Source organism: Pholcus phalangioides, unplaced genomic scaffold (genome assembly GCF_987345545.1).
Source record: "Pholcus phalangioides strain wild (caught in Gottingen) unplaced genomic scaffold, Ppha-v1.0 ptg000015l_1, whole genome shotgun sequence".
Classification (NCBI taxonomy): domain Eukaryota; kingdom Metazoa; phylum Arthropoda; class Arachnida; order Araneae; family Pholcidae; genus Pholcus; species Pholcus phalangioides.
Genome location: NW_028301608.1, coordinates 77,074,743 through 77,102,471, shown reverse-complemented (window position 1 = coordinate 77,102,471; position 27,729 = coordinate 77,074,743). Strand labels below are relative to the sequence as shown.

General features: G+C 36.5%; 1 protein-coding gene across 3 annotated transcripts in view; it reads right to left on the bottom strand.

The window, feature by feature from the left end:
• The window catches only part of LOC149076725 (uncharacterized), an 83,231-nt gene that overhangs the window by 13,113 nt on the left and 42,389 nt on the right, over window positions 1-27,729 (bottom strand). For all 3 annotated transcript variants that reach the window (XM_089244356.1, XM_089244355.1, XM_089244357.1), the window contains exons 9-13: window positions 24,432-24,490; window positions 15,386-15,495; window positions 12,117-12,197; window positions 6,774-6,795; window positions 484-612 (exon numbers count right to left, since the gene is read on the bottom strand). In XM_089244356.1, the coding sequence (XP_089100482.1) occupies window positions 484-612; window positions 6,774-6,795; window positions 12,117-12,197; window positions 15,386-15,495; window positions 24,432-24,490 (401 nt within the window). The remainder of the gene's footprint in view (window positions 1-483; window positions 613-6,773; window positions 6,796-12,116; window positions 12,198-15,385; window positions 15,496-24,431; window positions 24,491-27,729) is intronic.

The following is a 27,729-nucleotide window of genomic DNA, read 5'->3' as shown; positions in this document are numbered from 1 at the left end:
CGCAAGAGATCCAAGTGATAAGACAAATCTGGTGACAGAAGTTCGATGAGACCCAGCGGTGCCGTCGCGACAATATATATTTCAACCCTTTTTTATAATACATAATTTTCATCTTCAGCATACAACTCAAATAAAATGTGATTATTCCATGGTGTGTGTGTGATTATCTTTTGTCATAGTGTACAACACCTCTGGATCACATTTCAGCCTCCAAAACTTTCCCTGATCTGCTGTTTATATCCAAAAGTGCTATATCCTCTAATTGTTTGGAGAAGTGTAAAAAGTGAATTCAAAGAAATGCTGCAAAGTATCAAAATATATAACATAAAATAACAGTAAAAATTTAAAATAGAATAAAATAAAAGTAATCTAATAGAAGAATTCCGACAAGCACAGACTCTTTATACTATTATACAATAGCATTATTATATTTATACTTTGTCAGAGCAAAAAACACAACTGAAGAATTTATACAAATTTTACCTTTATTTCCCACCAACCATGTTGTGTTTTCCCCTTTGTCAGAGGGAAGGCTATCACCAGAAGGTTCTGGACTCTTGGATGTGCTTGGCGTGCGCTGGCGTTGACTGTAAGAGTTTTTCACAGGACAAACTACAAATAGTATGAAGGAATGATTTAAATACCTTAAACATGAGAAAACTTGTGAAAGTCATTGCATTAAAAAAAAAAAAAATGACAGTAAACTCTCTATAATCTGGCATTTTCAGACTGGCTTCCTCCCTTTCCCCCCCCCCCTTCTCTAAACATAGCAGAGATAACATGTCAATGCATGTCTATGTGCAGAAGTTTATTCTACTTAAATGACCCTTTTTAAATTAATTTCCAATAGCCTGGTGCAACCTTAGTATAATGTGTATTGGATGGGCGAGTCTACCGTTCCCATAATATAGGGGGAAAAGCTGAAAAATATTAACTTCTACAAAAATTAACTGATATGAAATTTAAGTATGTTGTTAAGAAAATAATAAGCCATAAAATATTATAAAATAATTTTGAGCCATACTCAAAATTTTATAAAATACAATCAAGCCCCTGTAACTTCCCCTTTCGCCATATACTTCATAAAAAGGTAGGTATGAACTGCATATTTTCCCTTTTACTATGAGAGTTTATCGACTACTTCACCGCACACCAACTCCAGTCATATATCGCCATATGGCAATTTCCAACCAGTGGAGCTGGGTGGGAAATGAAGGCTCGATCCATCGGTGGTCGCCCCAGGCTTGGTAGGTAAAAACTTGCTTCTGACGTTGATTTGTGTTGGTTTGCACAAAATTCAGTTAATACAAAATATTTTTGGTGTTTCTTCAATTTTGCATAAACATCATTTCTAAATTTTTACTTACAGCTTACTAAATTTTTGACATTGATGGCATAAAAAAAAAATGTCAGTAAAACAGATTAAAACAAGATGACTAAAGGAAAGAGGGTTCTTACTGAAACCTTTAAAATATAACATTGTTTGGCTGTAAAAAAGGGAGTTGACCATTAACCCTTTGACTGGCTAGTGTATATTTTCGCATCAAGAAAAACCTTTCTGCAGTCAAATCCAGCTTTAATGAATATTATTAGAGTGAAAAATCTCGTCAGTACAAACACTTTTCTAATCCCCCAGATAAGTTTACATAGCAACAATGCAAAATCTGGAATTCCTTTACATAGGAATATATATACTGGAATTTCTGGAATATATACTGGAATTTCCTGTACATAGAGATGTGAGGTGAGAATATTCTAGGAGAATGAGAATATTCTCCTGGATGTAAAAATTGGAGAATAATCGAGAATATTCATTTTTCTTTTAAATATTTTAAAATTTTTTACTAATTTTGTTCATATTGTGAAATATAAATCAGTTTTTATTGCCTGAAACATTTACAACAAAACAATTTTTGGCATAATCACGCCCAATGACAACTTTTAGTTTGAGAATATTCTCCAGGTCATGATGAGAGGTTTTAAAAGTTTGGTTATAAAGATTTTAAAAACCATTAAATTAAAACATTAAAAAATTATTTTAAAATTAGATAAATTTTCAGAAATAAGTTCACAACAAAAGAAATTAAATCAAAGGTGATTGATAAAGGAAGCAATTATTATACAATCACCTTCATTCTAAGAAAATACAGAACTGTTGTTTTTTCAATGCACGATACATTTAAATTCTGTATCACTCCCTTTTTTTCAAAAAGTTGAAAAGTTGTGTAATTCAGCCCTGTTGGTTTAATTTTCTTGCTTTCAAACTTTCATATATTGTGGCCTACAAACTTCAATATACCCATCTTCTTGACGGGAAGAGACACAGGAGGACAGAATTTGAGATATTCTCTGGAAGGACTATTTTATTAATAACTTCAGAATAATTCTAATTTTCTATAAGAATATTCCCCAGTGATTTATGAAAGAGATTCATTAGAGAGAGATTAATATAGATTCAAGATAATCCATATAATATTCTCAAGGATATTATATGTAACTATATTATAAATAAGAGGAGAATATTCTCATCAAGAACTTATAATATTCTGAAGTTATTTATAACAGTAGTCCAAGCAGAGAATATTTGCGAATATTCTCCTCGATGAGAAAATTTTCACGAATTTTACATCTCTAGTGCAACACACAACTCAAGTTATCCGTAATTATGCCACAGATCACTAAAGTAATTTGGAATGTTTCGCGGGTAACTTGAGTGATGTAGAACTGCACTGGGGGCCACTCAAGTGCTCTAAAATTGTGCCCCATGTCCCTCAAGGGATCTTTAAATATGCCACAGATCGTTTAAGTGTTCTGGAACTCTGTCGCGGGTTACTTAAGTGGTCTTTGAATGTGCCACGGGCCTACTTCAGTGATCTGAAAATATGCCATGGGCCACTTAAATGCTCTGGTGCTGTTTGTGCCACAGGTCATTTACAAAATTGGGTTTGAGGGGGGCAAGCCATATCAGATAACCTTCAGGGTCACATTTGGTCCGCGGGTCAAGGGTTTACCATATATGGCTACAAGTGTGGGTCATGAATTTCTTAGAGAAATTTTGAGTTCTTGCCCTTCAAATAGCATCGAAATTAACAGAAATCGATTATAATAATACAAATACAACGCCACAACAGGCAAAATGCCCAACGAGGTGGCTGATAAAAAGATGCCCATAAAAATATGGATGTCATATATTTAAAAAAAAAAACAGCAACCCAATTAAAAATGCAATTAACACAAATTATAAACAATATATACACATGATAAAATATCATACAATGCCCATAAAGAATACTTATGGATGTCTTATTCTAAGAATGGATAGCTTCTCGATTTACCCCAACATGTTTATCGTATTTCTTTTTAAACGTGTCAATTGTGTTACAATTTACTACCTCCGGGGGTAAGCTATTCCATTTATTAACAACCCTATTAGAGAAAAATTCCCTGCGACACCATAACCTTGCATTGTCCCTCACCAATCGATACTGGTGTCCCCTTGTAAAAGCAGTCGATTTACGGTGTACTAAAAGTTCATGGTCCATCCTATCCATCCCATTGAAAAATACTTCGATCATATCTCCTCGACACCTGCGTTCATCCAATGTAAACATATTCAAAAAATGAAGTCTCTCTTCATAACTCAAGCCCTGTGTGCCAATAACGGCACGCGTAGCTCTTCTCTGCACCCCTTCAACCAATTCTATGTCCCTCTGTAGGTATGGTCTCCAAAACCTTACAGCATACTCCAGTCCAGGACGAACTAATCCTCGAAAAAGCAGAAGAATGACTTTAGGAGAACGCGAAGAGACCTTTTTGAAAATGAGACCAAGCATTCTATTCGCTTTTTTGACTACCGCTGAACAATGTTCAGAAAACCTAAGTCGCTCGTCAATGAGAACTCCCAAATCGGTGACCCCAGTTGCATCCGGGATAGTGACACCACTCAACTCGTAAGAGAACCGTGGGTTGTTCGAATCAAAATGAGCGACCATGCACTTATCAATGCTAAACGCCATGCTCCATTCATTTGCCCATGCTGCAATTCTGTTTAAGTTGGTCTGGAGCAACTCCCTATCGCTTTCATTCCAGATTACCCCCATTAGCTTCACATCATCTGCAGATTTGCTAGTAATCCCATTGATACCCTGATCGAGTTTATCGATGAAAAGTGAAAAAAGTATGGGCCAAGGACACTTCCTTGAGGAACTCCACTTGTGACGTCTGTCCAACCAGAGAATTCCCCGTTCACCATAACTCGTTGCGACCTGTCTCTTAACCACGATTCTATCCAATTCAGCAAGTTTCCCCCAATTCCAATCTCGTGTAAACGCTTCAAGAGTTTGCCATGTTGGAAAATGCCATCAAATGCCTTCTGGAAATCAAGGTAAACAACGTTCACATTTTTGCTCTAACCCAAAGCCTTAGTCACGTGATCATAGAAGCAAAGGAGGTTTGTTACACATGACTTCCCCTTCCTGAACCCATGCTGATTATCCGACAATACATTATTCTCGTCTATCCACTTCACAAACTGCCTTTTGATAATAATTTCCAAAATTTTCGAGAGGGAGCTCGTCAAACTCACTGGACAATAATTTGACACCACTTCTCTACTACCCTTCTTAAATATCGGAGCAACGTTAGCAAGTTTCCAATCTCTCGGGACGATACCCTCAGCAACACTACTTCTGTATATCTGTGCGACTGGCCCCAACAATTCATTAGCACATTCCCTGAGGACCCTGGGATAGATATCATCTGGTCCTGGTGCTTTGCTTGCACATACATTTCTTAGAAGATTTAGGAACTCCACATCTTCTACTTGAATATCGTTGAGGGTTTTATTACCCCATGCAACACCCGCATATCGAATATCATTATCTCCATTAAAAACTGACGCTAAAAAGTCATTGAAAGCACTACACCTGCCTACATTGCTCTCTACCCTAGAGCCTCCTATCGAGCCTCCTAATATATAAAGGTATTTTGTTTCGAAATTTCAATTTCATAAAAAAAAAAATGTTTTTTATATTTAAAAAAAAATCCTTACATCTAGAAATATTTGTTGGCAGGGAATTTGAAACCTCTATCTTTTTCATATTTAATTCACATTAATTTAATATTCAGTGTTTTCGTATATCATAATAGGTAATAATTGTGATTAAAAAAAAAATTTGTCATGATGTTTTCTTCCAATTCTAAAAACATACACGTTGGTTGCGAGTTTTAAATGCTTGAGTAAAGTGAAGTGTGTGAGTGGAAAGACCCAGGTTGTGACGTCACGAAGATATATTTCAGGCTTGTAGTATCTAGGAAGCTTTGTTTGTACCCATGGCTTTCTATGACGTGTAATTACAATGTTTCTGGGAATACTAGAAAGAGTTACAATAAGGTCGCAGCAATGTGCTTCTCCACGTAGACTTGCAAAATCATTGTTCCTCCTCGGCAGTATCTAGTTTTTTGTGATACATTGCGATATTTTACACATTATCAATATTTACAATGTTATCAGAATTTTTTTTTTTCTGAGGGAAATTTTTATTTTTTTTAATAGATCTTTTTTTCCGATCAGATGGCAATCGTGAGGATTTTCCAGGTCGTCTGTAATTTTCAGGTTTTATAACAAAAATGGGCTATTTTCCCGACTTTTTTAGTAAACACCCCCCCCCACCCCGACTTTTCCAGGTCTTTCCTGAACTATACAAACCCTGTGATAATCAAATGAAGAATTGTTTTATTCACCAAAATAATACTGCCCTTGGGTGAGGGAGAAAATAAAACAGTTTTGAAATTGTTTGGTTTCTGAGAGAAAAATTTGTAAATATAAATTTCTTTTTTTTTTACACGCAACATAAACTCCTTAAAAAAAAAAAACCCCCATTAACAGTATAATTTTGGCCCCTCCCCCCATTATTTTTAACAGAAAAAGAGATTCCACAGCCTTCCCCGGTAAATTTCCCATGAACCTTGTAAGCACCAACATAGCGCCAAAATCACCATTTTGCGGTGGTCAATTCAAGATGGCTGACAAAGGGCACATAAAAAATTACAAAAAAATATATAATTTATAATATGAATCAACCTAATATGCGAAAATCGATAGACATATATCAGGAAATATGAGACATATGTATGAAAGTATGACATAATTAAAATAATGCAATCTGTTGGAATTGCCGACATGCACGAGAATAATATGGAAGAAATGCTCATATCTATCTCAACAGATCTTGTGGCCTATTTCTGGTAAAACATCAACAATACTATCAGAATTTTAATTGAAGAAATTCCCAATGAATTTAGAATTGTTATATTTGCAAGAGATATTCGGAATTCCCTAGCTTTGCTTCAAATTTTATATTAAGCGATGAAGAATGCTGATTGTTTGCTGAATTTTGCCTGCTTTCATTAAAATATTATTAGCCTATCATACCAGGCTCTTAAGGAAAGAAAACATCCACACTCACAAGAATCAATATCAAGTAGTAAAGACAGAAGTAAAAAGTATTAAATTTATTCATATAGCCTAAATTGATGAGATTTATTGAAAAGTGAAAACTTATTTCATTAAAAAAAATTATTTTGCTGCTGGAAATTGGGTTCATTTTTTTTCTTATCCTTCTGTAGAAAACTCCATATTCCTATCTTACCATGTTAAATTTAATTCATGTTACACAATTTTCTCGTACACTGTTATATTGTGGAAGCAATTAATAGCGTAAAGGGTAGGATGCCTGTATTCAGGAGAAAAGTATAAAAAAAGAAAAACTCACCTTCGCCCAAGTGACTGATAACCTATAAAAAATTGAACAAAAATGATCACATCACACATATAAAAGAAAAAGTTATGTGGCAGTGATATAAATCATTTGCCCAATTAATTCAATATAGCATAGGTTTTTTATATATATTTTTCATTATCAATAATCAAAATATTGCACAACAGAATATTGAGTAATTTCTATCTTTAGACATTAAATACAGTGTAATTTATATGGGCTCATAATTAATTTAAAAACATCCTAAACTATATGGATTGATGCAATTGGATGATATAAGACAATACGGAAACATTAATTCTCATTTTCCCACTTAAGATAATAAAAATTTGAAATCAATGTTATTGCATGAATATCCACCTCAAAAGTGGGTCCGGCTCATTATATTATATTTAAATTTCTAGGCTTCGTATCTCTAAGCGAGCTCAATATTTTGAAAACCAAATATTTAATTCAATTTTTAAAATACAAATACAAATACAACACCACAACAGGCAAATTGCCCAACGAGGTGGCTGACTTAAGAACATCATGGATCCCCGAGCCCCTACCTACTACTGCTACACCACACATGCACCCCTTCCCCCGCGGAACCCCCCAACGAATCGGTACATGTGGGAATGTGCGTGTACGTGTAGTGCAACCTGACGTAAAGTTTGTTTCTGTGTAATGCTTGTTATGTGTAGTGCTGTCATCTGCCCCCAGTTTTACTAACAATGAGTGAAGAGTTATGGTTGAATGATTTACCGTTGTAGGACTGTTGCTCTCTGTGGCGAGACTTTTTAACGGGGAGATCGGCTCGCATTTGCGCCTTGAAGTTGGGAACCACAGAAAACCAACTTCAGCCGACCACCACTGTGGGGTTCGAACCCGGATTCTCGCATCACGAGTCCGGCACTATAACCACTCGACCACCACAGCGGCATGATTGATGTGGCGGAAAACCCCACTAAATTTCCGCATTTCTATGCTAAAATCGGCAATTTTAACATTGCACTCTATGGGGATCATCCAGTGTATGTCCTTTGGGAGTGATGCTGATGATGATTATGACGTCTATTCGAAAAGCCTCATTGTGAGTGAATTTACAAGGACATTCGAGAGAAATTAGTTTTTGAATTCTTTTTTGTGGATTTCAGTCAAAAAATGGGATAGAAATATGACATTTTAATCTCAAAAGCCATTCTTCCAAATTTCTACAAATTCTACAAATTTTCAAAATAATGCATTAAAAACAGCTTGCTATAAATAAAATACAGCAACCTAATACTGTATATGAGAGCATATATCATGAAAAAATATTCAGCATTATAGACTGCATCGTAAAAAAATTATGTATGTCTTTATCTGAGTGTGGATAGCTTTTAGATTTATCCCAATATGTTTATCTTACTTCTTTTGAAATTTGTAAATTGTGTTCGAATTCACCACCCGCAGAGGTAATCTATTCCATTTATTCACAACCCTATTAAAGGAAAACTCCCTACCACACCACAACCTGGAATTGTCCCTTACTAAATGATACTGGTGTCCCCTTGTTGAAGCAGTTGATCACAACGGTGTATTAATAAATTTCGTTCATGTTCCCTGTATATACACAAGTATGAGAGAGAAAAAGAACACACAGGGGAGGGTGAAGGATATGACTGATCATAAAAGAGAAATCTACTGCCACTGATCTTTTCCCCCTTCTATTTCGACAAACTAGATTTTTCCCGATACTTAAAATATAGGTTGTCCGAATTTGTTGCCAAAACCTCTTTGTCCAACAAAATAAACTTTGCTGAATCCTTAGATGAGCAAAATTTCCTAACTGTTAGCTCATTCATGCAATTTCGATCATTTGTGAAGCACCAGTCATTTTCACTCAAAGAGGACAACTAAACCAGTATCTACAGTTGATTTTGAACAGGTTTTCTCCTGAGAGGTTGGTACATTGGCAGCTTGGTATGGAAATTCCCTTGTTGGTAGGCTTGTGTAATATAGTCATGGCACTTTCCTCTTTATTTAACAAGCAGAAACAGCACTTCCTATCAGAAACTATTCTGAAAAAAAATGAAGCTAGTCTTGAACCCATAAGCCTTCGAACGTACTTTGATGCATCAGGTGATGCTGTATGTTTGAAGGTGCTGGTCATCAAAATGATATTTCCAAATCATAAGTTAGAAACTGAGAATTGATGAATATATTCACAAGTAACTTTATTTTTTTAATTCTGTGGGCAATATTCCTGATGACTTCTTACAGACAATAGCAATTTTGCTAATCAGGCTTCAAAATTTATTGTTGGCAATTGAAAGTTCGTAAATAGGGAAGACACTCACAGCAATGGGACCAAAAAACTATTTTGCAAAAACATGTTGGTTCTTAAATTGGAAGCTCCTAAAAAGGTGGAGTCTATGTTTCTTAATTTGTTCCATTAGCTGCTTATCCTATTTTTGCTTCTTATATTCAATTGAATTTTATTTTTATATTTCATATTTTGTCATCTATCATTCCCTTATTTCTCTCTTTATCAAATACTATCATTTAATTTTCTTTTTCATTTTGTTAATTTTTCTTAAAAACTCACACATTTTTTATCTTTATTGCTCTTCTGATATCCGAACACTGGAAATTTTCATTTTCTCATTGTGTTGAATAAACTGTTATTGACATCGAAGTAATCCTCAATTTTCATTATAGACATCAAATTCATCAATAATCATTAAAAAAGTCATTTCCTTTAAAAGCTTGCTTCCCAAGTAAATTTTATAATGGCACTTAATGGAAAGTTGATTTTGATCACTTTTGTTAAACCCACAGTCAATTTCTCCACACATTGAAGGGGCTGATTAGAATAGCACCAACAGTTTTATTGCCAAATTCAAACAGCACAGCATTCAACTTTTTTTTCTCAAAAAAGAGTTGGTACGCTAACCTTTCAGTGAGATACTTTCAGCAGTAGCACTGTATTCTGTGTTCATTTTATTGCTGTTTTTGTTGTACCTCCACATCTGGAAAGATGCTGACAAGAACGAATAAGGTATCAAAGTTATGACATCAAACATCTTTCATACAGTGAGTATCTTATTGACCTGGGCTACAGCACTCTCTTGAGAGTTTTCACTGACAAACTTTTCAAACTATTTTTTTGAAATACTCCATGGTACAAATGTTATCTATACTATTATTCTAAAGAAAGTTTTCAATTTTTTTATACTCTAAAAGAAATTGTTGCAAAATGGGAGAGAAATTTCGATAGAATCAACACAATGTTTGGCGATCTGACACTCGTTATTCTGCAACATGAACGATTTAACGCTTGTTATTCGGCGGACATGCTCTTTTTACTACTCCTGGAATAAATTTTTTTTTTCACAAAACATCCGGATTTGATGCAATGACAATCGACTATAGTAATTTCTGCTGCTTCCAGTGGCAACTTTTTTTTAAAAAACAAAAACTGACTCATATTTGCACTTTAAAGCTGAAAGACCATTGCAAACCATCTTCAGTAGCATGATCACGGATATTATCAGGGTTTCGCGATGGAAAGCCAGATAGTTTAAATAAGGCGATAATTTAAGTACAGTGGAATAAACACGCTTTTGTCGGAAAGAATCGTTTCGCGGCAAGAAGGAAATGTTTGTGGAATGATGCAGGAAATGACGCAAAAAAAAAAAAATGTTGCGGCGTCCTTTCTGAAATTCCGGGAATACTGAAGCAAAATTCGATATGTGGGGCAGAAAAATACGAAAATGCAATATTGGAGCAGGATGGCGCAAGATGTTAATTTTGGCACAGTGCGGTGCAATTGGCACAAGATGTTAATTTTGGCACAGTGAGGTGCAATTGGCGCAGAGTTCCCACCCCTGCATCTTCTTGACAGGAAGAGAGATGGGGACAAAGAATATTCTGAGAATATTCTCCCAAAGGACTACCGTTATAAATAACTAGAGAATATTCTTACCAAAAATAATAAGAATTACTCTCAAGTTATTTATAGAGATTATTTATTATTAGAGCCCAGAAGTTCAGGACAAATGCCAGAAATACCTTTTTTGCCTATTTTCAAACTTTTGGTAAAAATGCCTTTTTTTGACATGTTCATGCCATAAATGCCTATTTTAACATAGTTTTAAGTTTATTAGTGAATTTCAGAATCTGTATAATTTGAATATTTTGTTCATTGAAAACTTCAAAAGCATTGATCCTTTTAAAATTTTCCAACTCTCAGTATTAATTACCATCAGAAAGACCCCCCCCCCCCATAGCCACATTTAGATGCAAATAAGTGATCTGAGAGATTGGTGGTGCCATGCATTGACCAGATAGTGTTAGACGTGCATGATTTTGTTTCAGATGAATATAGCCCAAGTTAGAAAAGCAGAAAATTAGAAATTTTTGTTTTCCAACAGGCTTCTCATATGTCTTGCTCAGGTATTGGACAGTGTTGTATGTGTATAGCGGACCGATGATTTTCTCAAGGTCTTGAATTGATGTCATGGCTCACACAAGGCAGGGTAGGAGCAGACAGGGATCTGGTACACATGTTTTTTTTTATTATTTTTTGCACCATAAATGCACTGCAAAAAACCATGGCTTACATGTTAAACATACATATCTAGCATTCAATTGAATTGACAAGAGTTGCCCTCAGAGGTGTGAGAGATGTGGATACGCAGGGCCCGCTTATGTGGTAATATAAAAGTGTCACTTCCCCCCCCCCCCACAAAAATAGAACAAGATAGCCATGTTTCAACTATAGAAATGATAATGATTATTCCAAATAATACAACAAATAAACAAGAATTACTCATAACTTGAGTGAGCCCAACAGATCATTTTCTCTACCGACTCATTTTCTTTCACTTTCTTCAATTGATTTTTCAGCTAGTTTTTGGACCCTTAATACTTTTGTTTTTAGTTATTTTTTCTTCCTTCAAAAATTATGCCTTTTCAGTGCCCATTTCAAGTATTTTTAGTGCCCATTTCGAACGTTTTTAGTGCCTAAACTTCTGGACTCTATTTATTATAATACATGTTATTACACATATTCTTGAGAATTGTGTAACTCTTTGGAAAAACTTCTATAACTGGTGAATATCCTCTGGAAAGTGATAGGATAACTTGAGAATATTTCTTATTATAATATTCCCCAGTAATATATAAAAGCAGTCCTACCAGAGAATATTCTCAAGGATATTATATATAACTATATTATATAAATAGCAGGAGAATGTTCTCATCAAGAACATATAAGAATAGTCTCAACTTATTTCTAATAGAAATTCCTCCAGAGAAGATTACTCTCGAGAATTTTACATCTCTAATACAAATTAAACAAAAACTTGCCTCTTTTATATCATCCATGGACCAACGAAACCAAATAGTTTTGCCCAATTCATCATCATACTTCCTTTCGGTAACAAATTGCTATGGAAAATTGATAATTGTAAAATGCTGTACCATAAAATAAATTTTTTAAAATTAGCTATATGCTATGGTAAATTTAATAATTATGCATAATCACTAACCATTTTGGTTTGTTCATGTGGTAAGTATATAACCCCTTATTCAGGGTTCATACAAAATTTTCAAAATGAAAAGTAAGGAGTTTTTAAGGACTTTTTAAGGAGTTTCAAGCAGTTTTTAAGGAGTCATGGCAAACTTCATAACTTACAAGTTTTACAGCAAAAAAAAGGAGGCGGGGCACATATGCAAATTTATTTTGAATTTGCAAACAAACTTCCCCTCTTCTCAAAAATATAGATCTAGAAGTGGTTCAAAAATTACAAGTTTTGATTTGTTACCCGACATCATAAGAATTCATAAAATAATCAATCCACGTACATGCTTTCTGTCATCACCAAAGTGTTCTAAAACTTTCAAGTGTTAGTCAAAAATATAACTCATAATAGCATCACATAAATTATAAAAATTCTAAAAGTGATATTCATTCCCCCTCCAATTATTCAAAATAAAAACCACAGCCAAAAAAGATTTTTCTTACAAAATTATTTATATTTGCAGCAACTCTTCAGGGCTCATATAAAATTTTCAAAATGAAAAGTAAGGAGTTTTTAAGGTGTCATGGGGCCACGCCCCCTCCGAAAAAAAAATTGCACCACTAGACAATAAAAGAAGCCCACATGTGAATTGATTTTCATTTAATTTCTTTTTCAATGTTTCCAAGACTTCAACTTTCAGAATAAAGGGTATGATGGGTAGCAATTTCAGCTGAAAAGAAAGAGATATGCCGTGACTGTACGCACGAGTAACAAGCGACAAGAGAACACAAATTTTAACAGTAACAGAGCATGATGAACAAGATTAGGTATTGAGAAGTGTAGTAAGAAAGAACAGAGAGAGTTACGGTAGTATATAGTATTAAAATGATTTAATGAAATCGGAAGTGATGTATTGAGTTCGCAATAAATTTTGTTTTTATCTTGCTTGAGCTGTGGCCACTTCTGCCAGAGAGAGATACAAATACAACGCCACAACAGGCAAAATGTCCAACGAGGTGGCTAAGAAAAAGATGCCCATAAAAATATGGATGTCATATTTCAAAAATACAGCAACCCAATTAAAAATGCAATGATCTGCGGCATAATCACGGATCACTTATATGATGCGCGGGACAGCTCCAGAGCATTTGGATCCGCTAAGTATTTGAAGATCACTAGAGTGGCTCTGTAGGGGACTCAATAGGGAGAATGTTAGTTCAGGTGCCCACAAACTAGTGAAAAGTTTTACTCGTTTTTCGCGCACCGAGTAAGGCGCCATTAAGAATATTTCATATTTTTTATAAAGGGTGGTTGATGACGTAAGAATCATCCAACCCCCCCCCCCTCCACGTCATCAAGTCAGCAAATCGAAAATCCCCCATCCATGCTGACGTAATACTTGAATGACCCCTAACATAAAGATACCCGAAAGTTATTTTCAGAAGGTTAAGGTTAAAAAAAGTGGGTTCCAGCTATAGCGGCTGATCGGCTCGTCCTCCCCCCTCCCCTCCTGTAAAACCAGACGTGGCTCGGGCTGTCACTTTTAAAAGCCGGGTTTTACTAGCAGGTTTTCTATGCCACGCGCAACGTGAATCACCCAGCGCTACACGCCGTCTATTCATCAATATGAAAAGCAGTACGACTGTTTTCCTATAGAGCGCAATACGGCTCACGACAGCGCTTTACATCGGGCGTGATTGGCAGACTGCTTCTAGTGAGTTAAGCGTCGTGTGCCGCGCGTTTCAGCGATCTTCCCTTCATTTTCGTGTTGTGTCTCTTCCCTTTAAACCGGATAGAGTAGATGACGCCAGGGTCATATAGCCATCCTGAGCCGATGCGCCACGCTTGGAAAACGCAAATGCGTAACGCCATTATGTAACTCATTTCTGCCGACACGAAATGATCCAGTTAGGTTCACGCGGCGCAAAAAGCCTACTCCTAGGAAAACCTGGCTTCAGGGATGAACGCTCGTTACGAGATCCCAGGAGATATAAACCCATTCTCTCTCATGGAATCTTGTGTGTGGATAGAGCCTATACCTCCCTTTTTTTTTTTGCCTTTTTATTTACTGCAACCAATCTGCGAAACAGATTCGCTTTCCCCACTGGACTTCAGTTTTTAGCATTTTAAGGCGCGGCGGCGAAAAGATACGCTTGTCGTCATCCCTTACTCGAAATTTTTTTTCCTTTCTTTTGCAGTAGCGAGTTGTAATGTGAATAAAACACGTCAAAAAAACTACGGAAAGCAGTGACATTTTGCGGTTTCTCGGAATTTTCGTAATGAGATATTGGCTGTAAGCAAATAGGAAGGAGGGATAAAATAGGAATAATACGAGAGAATTGCGGTAAAAAAAAAAGACGATTGAGGCAAAAGTAGGAAAATAGTAGGATAAATAGGAAAGCTGCGAGGTCTGCACTCAGTATACTGCGTAATATAGGAGGTTCGAGACATCGTTTCGCCACATAAGTAAAAACTTTCTCACCACTGGGCATGGGGGAATTTTCGGCTACTGGTTCAGCGGAGTGATGTCGTTCTACGGACCATCGATTTCCAACGCTGACCAGTTTGCGACATAGGCAGGAAAACACGTCAAAACTAGCGATTCGGTAAAAAATCGCATTTTTAGAAGCAAAAGCGTATAATCGTATTAATTTATTAAATACGACAAAAAAGTTTTATCAGGCGTTGTTGTTGCAACCGTAACGGTTGGCAGGTATGCACAACCATTGGATGTTCCAATCCCATTCCCTGCTTTCACATTTCCTATTATAAAGGGAGAGCGCGTTTTTTTTTTAAATCTTTTCTTCCTCTTTATATTGGGGGGAAGCTTCCTCTTATTTTTTTAGGCAATGCTATTCATCACCGTGGGGAACGCCTATTCTAAAAAAGATCATCCCTTCAGAGAGAAAAAAAAAAAAGACTTTTTCAGGCGTGGCTGCAAAAAGTAAGGAGTTATAAGGGCCCTTCCAGAGGGAAATGAAAAGTAAGGAGTTTTTAAGGAGTTTGTAAGGATGTGCGAACCCTGTTATTAAGCTCAATAATATTTAAACTGTAAACATCAAAATAAAAAAAACACAATTTTCATGGTGAAAGTACTAAAAGTGAAATACCAACTTTGATATCTGCTCGTAACTCATTCCACTCAGATTCATTCATAGCATTTGCTCTGTCTACTTTTCTTTTCAATTCAGATGCAAGCTCCTGTCTGCTTCGTAACAAGTCCGCTGAAATGAAATTTTTACTTACTAGATCAATCTGAAATAGTCTAGGAGGCAGAGAGACAGCATATATAAGGATGTCCATCGATTGTCATATGATCAAAACTGAGGTTCTCTCTTTCTCCAATCTTACAGGGCCATCTTAAAAAGTTCCAAGACCCCAAGCTTTTTGTTATTTTAAGAGATAAAATTAAAAAAAAATTGTATGCATATGAGTATTGATAAAGATCATTAACAATTTAAGGGCCCTATCCTATGACTTCATGGGCCTCACATGTTTAGAAGCCCTTTCATCATGTCAGTGGCATCCATAGCATAAGCCCATGAAAGACTATTTTGCCCTCTTGTCTATTAATGCAATTGGGAATTTTGAATAAAGCTTCAGCTTTTGTATTATTCCAAAAAGCCATGAATATTCAATAGAGGATAGAGTCACACAAGTATTTATCAGGCATCCAATTGTGCATTGCTCTATTACAAGCAGATTGTATTGAATTCTCCCAATATAATTCTCCCAAAAAAAAAAAAAAAAAAAGAGGCAGAGCTGAATGTAAATGTTAAATGGAATGTGATTATATTTTATAATCTTTGTGATTATATTTTGTGAAAAATAACATGGTTGTGAATAGGGAAATATTTAGGATTTATCATACTGGTGGTTGTAATGAAATGGTCACTACATATAACACATTTTTACAATGCACAAGGCCCCATCTTGGAATGCACATTAGGGTGGAACAAATTTTTTTCCCCCCCGAAACTGCCATTGTAATAGAATTTAAAATATGCCTTTATGTGAGGAAATGCCATTCCTAATTTTTCCCCCCAAAATTCAAACTTCTTGAGGTTCCTCATCACCCTTGAAGTTTCACGCACGTGTAGAATTTTGTAACATGATACCGCGGAGGAGGCTTTCCTATTCCCCTGATCACGTGATTCATTCAGTTACCTCTATGTTTTTCCCTTGTTTTCAGTACTCATTTGCAATCTTACCTCTTAACTGAGAGGGTGTATAGCAGTCAAAATGATGACCGGAAGCTTTTTTTCGTTGTGACATTTTAGGAAATCCTAAATAGTAGGATTCTCGCCCACCTATGGCAATGTCATGCTTTTTTATTTGCTGATTCAACGCAATATGAAGGCACAACAATCAAGAAAACATTCAGCTATTGCAGACATTCTTGAAATTATCGTGCCAAAGATATTAAATATTTGGAAAATTGCTTCAATACCTAGGGTTTCTCACCAATGGATATGCAGAATTTTCTGACTTTTACTGTAAATACAAGAATCTTCAGAAAAATATGAAAGCAAGGAAAGATTCTCACTCTTTCAAGTTGAACTTGAAATCTTTCCAGTGCGAAGCCTGGAAATTGTTCGACATTGCAGCATGCAAATGCGATTTTGAAGACTTTAAGTGTAACAAGCTGAGAAAGATCCCAAATCTAGAGCGAGATTTTTTGCAATATCAAAGAAGTACATGCAAGATGGCAATTGGTCAAGTAAATGTCCTAATAATGAAAAAATCAAAAAACAATGAAAAAAGGAAAATGATATCCTATTTGAAGTCATCTCAAGAAGAAACGGCGGAAACTAGTTCATCAACCACTGAAAACTCATCTATATCTAACGATTCTGAATGTGAAAATTATGAAACTAATTCATAGTCAAACACATTGACTGGGTGCAGGGAATCCCGTAATATAAGTTTAATTGTATAGAGAGATAGACAGATACAACCGTACAGCATGGCCGCGTAAACAAGACTGATAGTTGCCACTCATATCAAAAGTAAATTGTACAAGATAAACAAAACAGAAGAGTTGCCATTCTGTAAACCAGCAGAATATAAAACTTCAACACTCCCACCAATTCTATGGTTTACAGGTAATATATATAAAACAAACATTGTCAAAAATATATATATATATATATAATCATGAAATTTTCACATTGAGCATGTTTCGCAATTTTTCAAACCTCTCTTTTGGAAGGCGTTTGGTGAAAATATCGGCTATTTGATCAACTGATTTAACATATTTCACACAGATGGATTTATCCTCATATTTTTCTCTTATGAAATGGTACCTAACATCTATGTGTTTGGTTCGCTTATGGAATACCGGGTTTTTGATGAGTTTTATGGCACTTTGGTTATCAATGCACAAGGGTACTCCATCGGCATTAATAATTTCACCAAAATTCTTGAGAAGTTGAGTTAACCACACAGTTTCTTTCACAGCTGTCGAAGCAGAGATGTATTCCGCTTCTGTAGTTGATGCAGACACAACTGACTGTTTTTGGGTAGCCCATGTGACAGCTCCATCGCTAATCTTGAACACATATCCTGATGTCGATTTTCGAGTGTCCACATCATTCGCAAAGTCAGCGTCAGAATAACCAACCAAGGTTGATTCATCACAACTCTGTTGTGTATACTCGATTCCGTACGATGATGTACCTTTCAGGTATCTAAAGATTCTTTTGACGGCATTCCAATGACACAGTCCAGGATTTTCTTGGTACCTGCTCACGATATGAACGGCAAACATTATGTCGGGACGAGTAGTGATAGCTAGAAACGTTAATGTTCCGACTGCTTCACGGTAAGGTACTGAACCTTTTTCAAGTGGTGTTGAGTCTGCAGATATTATAGCATTGGGATCCGCAGGAACACTCACAGGATTTGCATTCTCAAGAGAGAATCGTTTCAGCATTCTATGAATATAACTTTTCGAATGGATGAAGATGGAATTTTTATTCTCAATGAACTCTATACCAACGAAAAGTCCCTTTTCACACACCACAGCTTCAAAAGTGTTCTTCAGATTATTGACGATTTCTTTGAGGATGTCTTCATTTTCACAAAATAGTAAACCGTCATCTACGTAAAGGGCTAGTAACACAGTCTTTAATTTGAATGTCCCAAAATAAACTGAAGAATCTGCAAATGATTGTACGAAACCATGACTTTTTAGAAAGTCTGAGAATTTCTTGTTCCAACATCTTGAAGCTTGTTTCAGACCGTATAAAGATTTCTTTAGTTTGCACACCTTGTTGTCATCGCTTGTTAATCCCGGAGGTGACTCAAGGTATATTTCTTCCTCTATTTCACCATGGAGAAAAGCGGTCTTTATGTCAAATTGCATTATCTTGAGATTGCGTTGGACAGCAATAGCAAACAGAACCCTTATCGTGTCGTATCTTGAAGTTGGTGAATAGATTTCTGAGTAATCAATTCCTTCAATCTGCGAAAAGCCTTTTGCACACAGCCTTGCTTTAAACTTCTTAATTTTTCCATCTGGGAAATATTTAATTTTGAATACCCATTTTGAACCTACAGTCCTTTCGCCATCTGGTAGATTGACAAAGTCAAAAACTTCATTCTTCTCAAGAGCATCGATTTCTTCTTTAATCGCTTTCTTCCATTCCTGTGACTGAGGAGAACACATCGCCTCTTCATATGAAACAGGTGTTTGGATTTCCGTCACATTCGCTTCGAAGTAAGAAGGAGACTTTATTGTAGATCGATCTCGAAGATTGTACCTATGGGTTTCTCTTCCGGGATCAGGATTCTTAGATTCGCGATCAGACATATCATCTTGCATATCTTCATCACAGTTCGGGCTTATATCATTGTTTTCATCCGGAATGACATGTACCTTGGATGTTGAGGGAACCATCTTCACATCATGGACTTCATCGAACTTGACATTTCTCGACACTTTCACAGTTCTTTTATTCGGATCGAATAATCGATAGTTGTTCGAGTCTCTATCATATCCCACGAAAATCATCTTCTTACTTTCGGGTTCCAGTTTTTTTCTTTGAGAGTCCGGAACGTGCATGAACGCTTCGCTTCCAAAAATCTTGAGATGATTCAGGCAATTTTTCTTTCCAGTCCAAAGTTCATATGGGGTAGAATTTGGAGCTTGACTTGTTGGTGTTCTGTTCAGAATATATACTGCAGTATTCACTGCTTCTGCCCACAAGTATTTAGGTAGCTGTTTTGCGTACAGCATTGATCTGGCACTTTCAACAATTGTTCTCATGTCTCTTTCTGCACGACCGTTTTGTTCAGGTGTGTATGGTGCCGTTGTTTCCATCAAGATCCCTTTACGACCAAGGAAATTGTTGAACTCGTTATTGATAAATTCAGTTCCATTGTCAGTTCTGACTGCTTTGACAACATGTTGAAATTTGTTTTCACAGAGATGAACAAATTTTCTGAACTGTTCAAACGCATCACTTTTGTGTTTTATGAAAGCAACTGAACGATAGCCTGTGAAATCATCCTTAAAAAGAATGAAATAATTTGATCCTCCCACCGATTGAACAGACATCGGTCCACAAAGATCACAATGAATTAGTTCACCTGGGATAGTCGATTTATGTTCCCTTCTTGTGAAAGATAGCTTATGTTGCTTTCCATACTGACAAGCCTCACAAAAGAATTTTTCGGCATCAGAAAAATTAATATTTTCTTTCAAAATATTTCGTTCACATAGCTCTTTAAGAGCCTTCATATTTATGTGACCAGTTCTTTCATGCCATAATTGCAAGTCGTTGTTACTTGTAATATTTACCTCATCACTAAATATGACTTTGAAAAGCATTTTATACAAATTACTTTCAGTACGAATACCTTCAGCAATTAATCTATTGTCATTATAAATTTTCACATAGTGATTTTTTTAAATTATCTTCATGTTCCTGGTAGCCAGTACACCTTCCGACAGTAAATTTCTTTTTAGACCAGGGACATATAATACTTCATGGATCTCCCCATTATTCCATGTACCATTCACGAATTTCTTAATCAAAACCTTACCTTTACCAAGAACGGGTAATTCAGTGTTGTTGCCGAGCTTAATTTGACCATCTGCCTCTTGATAATCACTAAGACACTTTTTAATACACGTCATGTGAGCAGATGCGCCACTGTCAAGAATCCATTCATTTTCATCTGATTGAAGAGCACTGGAGACACTTTCAGCACTGAGCAAATCATGATTCACATCGGTAAAATTGGACGCACCATCATTTTCAGACGAACGACGATTGAAGTCGTGCTTTCGTTGTTTACATTCGGAGGCATAGTGCCCTTTCCTTCGGCAAGAATAACAGATCACTTTCGACTTGTCGAGACGCTTTTTGGATTTTTCATGACTCTGAAAATTTTTGTTTTTCGACGAATAGTACTTCTTCGGCTTAGAAACTGAGACACACGCAGTTTCACTCTGTTCGTTGCGCGAAATCGAAAGCTCTTCATCGATGAGACGTGCCGTTAAATTGGAGACCGTTTGCTTACTTGAATCCATAGACAACCAGGCTTGACGAAAGTTCATGTATTTTGTCGGCAAAGTACTCAGAATCTTTGTTGTGATTGTAACATCACTCACCTCTTCACCGGCGTCCGTGATTTGACGAGCGAGGTTTTCAACTTTGGCTATATACTCCACAGCTGACTCGCTGCTTTCCATTTTCAGCTGATGAAATCTGTCCAGCAATAACATTTTGTTGAAGGCGGACTTTTGCTGATAAATCGAGTCTAGTTTGTCAATCATTTCTTTCGAGGAACGACAGTTCTGCACCAAGGATATCTGGGTCATCTCGATCGCCGAGGTGATAACAAACATCGCTGTTGCGTCAGCTTTCTCCCATCGTGTGAGGGCAGGACCTACATTCGGTTTAGCATTCTCGCCTACAACCACGTCGTAGACTCCTTTAGCTTTCAACGCACAGTTCACCAAGAACTTCCATTGGGAATAATTCGAACCGTCGAATTTGTTGATTGATGAAATCTCAACTGCAGCCATCGTGGTGGTCGAAACGTAAACTAACGGATTCGGAAACTAGAACTTGTTCACAAAGAACATAAATCCCTCAAAACTTACAATTAACTTGTCAACAGGGGCTGGGCCCATAACCTGTGAAAATTATGAAACTAATTCATAGTCAAACACATTGACTGGGCGCAGGGAATCCCGTAATATAAGTTTAATTGTATAGAGAGATAGACAGATACAACCGTACAGCATGGCCGCGTAAACAAGACTGATAGTTGCCACTCATATCAAAAGTAAATTGTACAAGATAAACAAAACAGAAGAGTTGCCATTCTGTAAACCAGCAGAATATAAAACTTCAACACTGAAGAAAGTGATCTGCGATGCGAGGATCCGGGTTCGAACCACACAGTGGTGGTCGGCTGAAGAGCCGATCTCCCCGTTAAAAAGTCTCGCCACAGAGAGCAACAGTCCTACAACCATAAATCATTCAATCATAACACTTCACTCATAGTTAGAAAAAAAAAAAAAACAGGTGGCACATGACAGCACTACACATAACAAACATTACACAGAAACAAACTTTACGTCAGGTTGCACTACACGTACACGCACATTCCCGCATGTACCGATTCGTTGGGGGGTTCCGTGGGGGGGGGGTGCATTTGGTGTGTAGCAGTAGTAGGTAGGGGCCTCCAAAAAATGGCTCGAGGATCCATGATGTTCTTAAGTCAGCCACCTCGTTGGGCAATTTGCCTGTTGTGGTGTTGTATTTATTTGTAGTTGTAGTTGTAGTATGAGCCAAAACACAGTTTACCGTTGAAGTTAGCATTTTTATCTACTAGTACTGAAGCTGGTCCATCAATCGGTGCCGAAGCAAGTACTTCATTTGCTTTTGAACAACTCCAAGAAGCAGTAGAGCAAGGGATATAAAGTCATCAATCCTAGACTTTTTGAAGCAAGATTTTGATACGAAGGAATTGATGGCGATCGGATGCGACGGGACTGTTACCAATACTGGTTATAAAAATGGTGTTATCAAATTAATAGAGAAAAAAATAGGCCATCCTTTGCAATGGCTTATTTGTCTTTTTCCCTTTACGAGTTACCTCTAAGGCATCTTGTGCAGGAACTAGATCAGTGATTCCCAACATGGGCGTTAACGCCCCCTGGGGGGGGATGGAATGTTCCTGGGGGGGGGGGGCGGTAGAAGCAACGGGTATAACATGAGATCCTATGGGTTAAGATTGTGTTGGGGCGATGGGAGAAAAAAACTTCTACGTCCACCCAGAAAATTTATTGCTCTCATTACTCCCAGATGAGAATCTCATTTACAAAAACTGGGAATCAAGAGAATTTTGAAAATTAGAAATGAAGGATTATCAGAAGCAGAAATCTGTACATTCCATGTTCCGAAAATAAATTTCTCTGCCAAACACTGTTCGGAACTATGTGCATGGGATCAAGTGTGAGTGACTGAACCACCTATTATGAAAAATCAGGGAATGGATCCACAAAAATTATATGAACCTGCTTTTCCATCAAATTCATTACCGAATTTTCACACACGAGTAGTTGAACGGTGTGAATGACTCGTAATTGAAGCATCTCTTGCTGTATCAGCAACGGATAGTCGTGAAGGCTTCATTCAAGCCAGAATAAAATCAAGGAGTACTCTTCCATCGTTTGAAAAAAAAGCGGACTAATTTGCAAAAAAGTGAAATGTGATAACAGAGGAAGCAATAGAGGCATTCTCCTTGTTGACACCTATATCGTCAAACTATGTTCATTTTGTAAATTTGGAACATGGTATAGTTTTGTCCCCCCCCCCCAAAAAAAAAAGATTTATTTATTTATTTTCATCTCCCTATATCAATCACTATATTCGGAGTGCTTGAAAAATTCTCCTTTCAACTGCCATGACAGCTGCAAATAAGCAAATATGCTTGTCAGTTATAACACATATGGAAATCTTAACTTTTGTGAGCATTTCTCTGGGTTTATATATATATATATATATATATATTCAGTTTTGCCTCTGTACTGAATAACTTTCAAATTAAGTGTGTTTCTTTTTTTTTTACAGAATGCTTTTTAACAATCAACTTCGTTTATGTTTAAAAAGATTTTTATAATGTGTACTTAGAAAAGTCTTTTTGCTTGACCTTTAGGGTCTGTGAGGAACCTCAAGATATTAAAATATTTTCCTAGATTTTGGTACAACTTCTTAAAACATTGAAAGGCATCTTTTGAATACTAAGGCAACATCAATTTCTAAAAAAGTGAAAAAACACCCTTTTTCGTTCCACCCTAATGCACATGCTACAAAGCAGCATAAAAGTGCACTACTTTCAAACAAACAAAACCAATAAGATTATTGGCTGCACTCCAGTAAATATAAGAATCTTGCAAAGGTTTTTAACAACTGGCTGATGCGAAGATATATTTTGGAATAAGAAAATTCAACTGCTCCTGCGGGGAATCGAACCCACGTCCTTTCACTTTCCAGGCGAACCCCCTAGACCAGTGTTGAGAAACACTGGTCTAGGGGCCGTGACTGATCTGCCGTTTCTTTTTCCCTTCATTCATTTTCCGTTAATCATGTGTTTGACCGGGCCTTCTACTTACAAAAATAAATGAAACCAGGCCGTGGGCTTCCAAAGGTTGAGAACCCCTGCCCTAGACCAATAGACTACATAGGCAACGAATATCTCAATCTTTCATGGACGGTTGGGCCTAACTCAGGCCAAAGCTCACAATTGCTGACAATGCCACCAGATGGCAACTTATCCAAGGATTATGTCACTCTCCGCTATCCATACAAAAGTTTTAACAGCTGGCTGATGCAAAAATATATTTAGGAAAGAAAAATATTCAACTGCCCCTATGGGGAATCGAACTTATGTCCTTTCACTTCAGTGAAAGCCAGCCTTTAACATCAGTTAGCTGTTAAAACCTTTGTATGGACAGCAGAGAGTGACATCACCCTCAGATAAGATTCTTGGTTGCGTTTGCTCGAAAGTAACACTTTTGTGCTGCTTATATATAGCAAATGTATTCCAGGCCTAAATTTGTGTGTGTGTGTGTGTGCGCGCGCGCATTTACTTTTTCTTCCCTTCCCACACATTTTATTTTAAAATTACTCGACCTTACCTGCTTCTACCTTCACTTTATTCAGCTCTTCCTCCATCTCAGCTTGTCTTTTGTCTAACCTATGATGAAATGATTTTGAATTAATGTGGATAAGTAAAAAATATAATACTCAAGAGCATGTAGATAGTTCATATCTATATATAATAAGGAGAAGGGGGGGGGGCACAGTTATTCAAATACGATTTTCGGAGTCAAAGTTGAGCATGGGACCATGCCAGGAAAATCCAAAAATTGATTTAATAATAATAGGCTACCTTCACTCTAATTTTGCACACTTTTCTGGACTTCCAGCAACTCTTTCAACGAGAGACCAGATAGATTATTGGTTCCACATGCTTGTAGCACTTTAAAAAATAATAAACTGTCTTGGGGTAAAGTTGCGAAGGGTAAATAAAAATTATATTTTTTGACTGAAAATTTTCGTTCAAATGTAAAAAATATCTCGGTAGTGCTTACAAAGAGTACTAAAAAGCACACATGGTTAGCCTGCAAATTTTCTTCAGACCACTGTACTTTACAGTGTAGTCAAAGTACTTTCGAACAGAGACCTCCATTTTTGCAAGGTCACGAGATAGCACAATTACAGAAGATGGGAGGAAGTGGTGCTGAAACGTACAGAGGAATAAAACACATTCTTCACAGAGAGAATCATTTCGCGGCAGGAACCAAAAGTTCTGCTGTCCTTTTCGAAATTCCGGACATACTGAAGTAAAATTCGCTATTTTGCTTATATTTGACGCAGAAAAATAAAAAAATACACTATTGGAGCAGGATGACACAAGATGTTAATTTTGGCACAGTGTGGCGCAATTGGCTCAGAGTTCACACCACAGCATGCACAATCATTTCTCATTGAGTGACATGTATAGTGAGCATTGAATGCTCGCATTACCTCCTGATCAAGGGGACTGAATGATAAATGTTGTATTAGGACACATATAACAGACTTCCACACCATCAGCTTTGAACTCATTGATATCTGGGTGTCTAAGAGTTTCATCCAGTATCAAAAAGAACTTTGAATGACATGTCTTCACTCTCAAGGTACTTTGACTTTTTGTTTAAACCAATCCAGGAAAGGTGTTTTTGTAGCCCAAGCTTTTACATTTTGTTCATCCAAAATACTGTGCGGGAGCTTTGATTCATTTTTTCCCTTCAATGCTTGCGGATTTATAGATTTGAAAATGACAGTGGACTTTACTATGTACCCATACGCATTTGCACAAAACAACATAGTAAGTCTACCTTAACTTGCCTAAAACCAGGGGCTTGCTTTTCTTCGTGAGTGCTAAATGTTCTGTGGCATTTTCTTTCAAAATAGTACAATTTCGTCAGCATTAAACGCCTGCTGAGGTGTGAATATGCCTTCTCTTCAATAATTTTCTGCAGTTTTTGGAAATTTTCTAGCTGCCCCCTGGTGGGCAGCAGCTTGATGGCCAGTGATTTTTACATTGCGTAATCCAAATTGTTTCTTAAACCTATGAAATCAACCTTTACTTGCATAAAATTCTGATGAAATAGATGTTTCACCAGCCCTTCCCTTTATAGAAGAGTAAAATCTTTTCACCTCTATTTTCCCATTATAATATTACACTCAATTGGACTACCTTCTTTGTAGCAGTCTTGTACCCAAAAAAAAAAACCCTGCATTTTCTGTACAATAAACACATGGATTCCGTAGGCGATACAAAGTTTTCGCTGTCACAGGTGCAGCTACAGCTGATCGAATTTCAGATTCCTTTTTCTTGATATATCTCACCGTAGATTAGTTGATTTCGTAATGGTGAACCACCGCAGCAATTGACTTACTTTTGCCACCTTTTTGGTCATTTTAGACATTATCAATAGTGCTACACAAAGGAGTCATCCTAAGCACGCACAACTCGAATTTTGTAAACAAAACACATGAATGACGATTGCTGAGCAGTGCCAAAAAAAAAATCCAATGAAGGAGAAGAAAGTGAATGGGGGGGGGGGCTGTATATCATTTCTCGGTAATATACCATTGAAAAGCACATTACAGACAGAATGTCAATATTTTGCCGCCGCCACCTTTTCCAAAATCAAATTGTATATATGATCTTGACCACAATACGAGTTTCCTTGGAAATCTCACACAGAGATAATTGGATTCAAATCATTGCTTGAACATATAATATAAAGGTTAAAGCTTCTCTACCCACAGGCAGGGAAAAAAAACAAGAGGATAAAATGTGTTTTCAGAAGAGATAGAAAAGAAGTTAACAGCTGGTATTGGCTTTATTTTCAACAATGGAAAGCAGAGTCTCTCCTCTTTAGAGCCCTTCATCCATTTACTCAGAGGGAAGATTGTTTCTTAGCCAACATTGTTTTCCAGTATGTAAAATCTCACCCTTCAACTGATAAGACATTTCTCTCAGTAGGGGATCTGGAGGAAAATGCTGATGAGGATTTTTTTCTCTCTCTGGGGATCTGAAAAATAATCTTCATTGGAAAAAAGTGAAGGTAAACCACTTCAATGTAGATTTATGATCTTTATTTTTTCCTCCTTCAGATATTCCCTGACTTTTCACAAATATTTCACACTTTCCCTGACCGATTTCTGATTCTCTGACTTTCCAGGTCACTGGGAACCTTGTATAACAATATGTTTTTTATATTTTGCTCAAAATCACTTTCAATATATTTTTTAATTGCTCAGTTTATTTTTTAGAGTGTCTTATAGCATCAATGCATTTTGTACTTTCTACCCTTTGAAAGTGTTAATGAAGTTGTTGTAAAGCTACTTTCTGTGTAGTACACAAAAGTGTTGTGCAGTAAACTACTTTATAAGGCATATAAATACATTTTCAATCTCATTTTGATCCTACGAAAATTTGTTAATACAGAAGACACTACATTCTCACAATAGTAAATTGTTCCTGTGGTGATAAACTGGAGTTACAGATAGTCAGTTAAGTTCCACCTTTGCTCAGTTGTTTACAGTACCATGGGCAAAGATGAGAAAAGGGGAAAAACATGAGGAAACCTTTGGTTCATAAATGTCGCAATTCAGCAGGATAAGGGAAACAATATGCATTTGTTCCATATTGTTGGAAGAACAGTTTAGTAGGGAACACATTTCTCTAGAAAATTTTTTTAATCAAGCACTGTTCTTTTACTTCTTGGGGCAAAATACTTCAATTTTCCTTTGTTGATATTTTTTTTTCAATGCCTGCCTTATGCTTCCATAATATTGTAGTTTTTAACCATTTAAGCAGCATTGATGAGATATCCTTATTTCCTAAAAGACTCATTTTTTTTGGCATTGGTAAGCCCA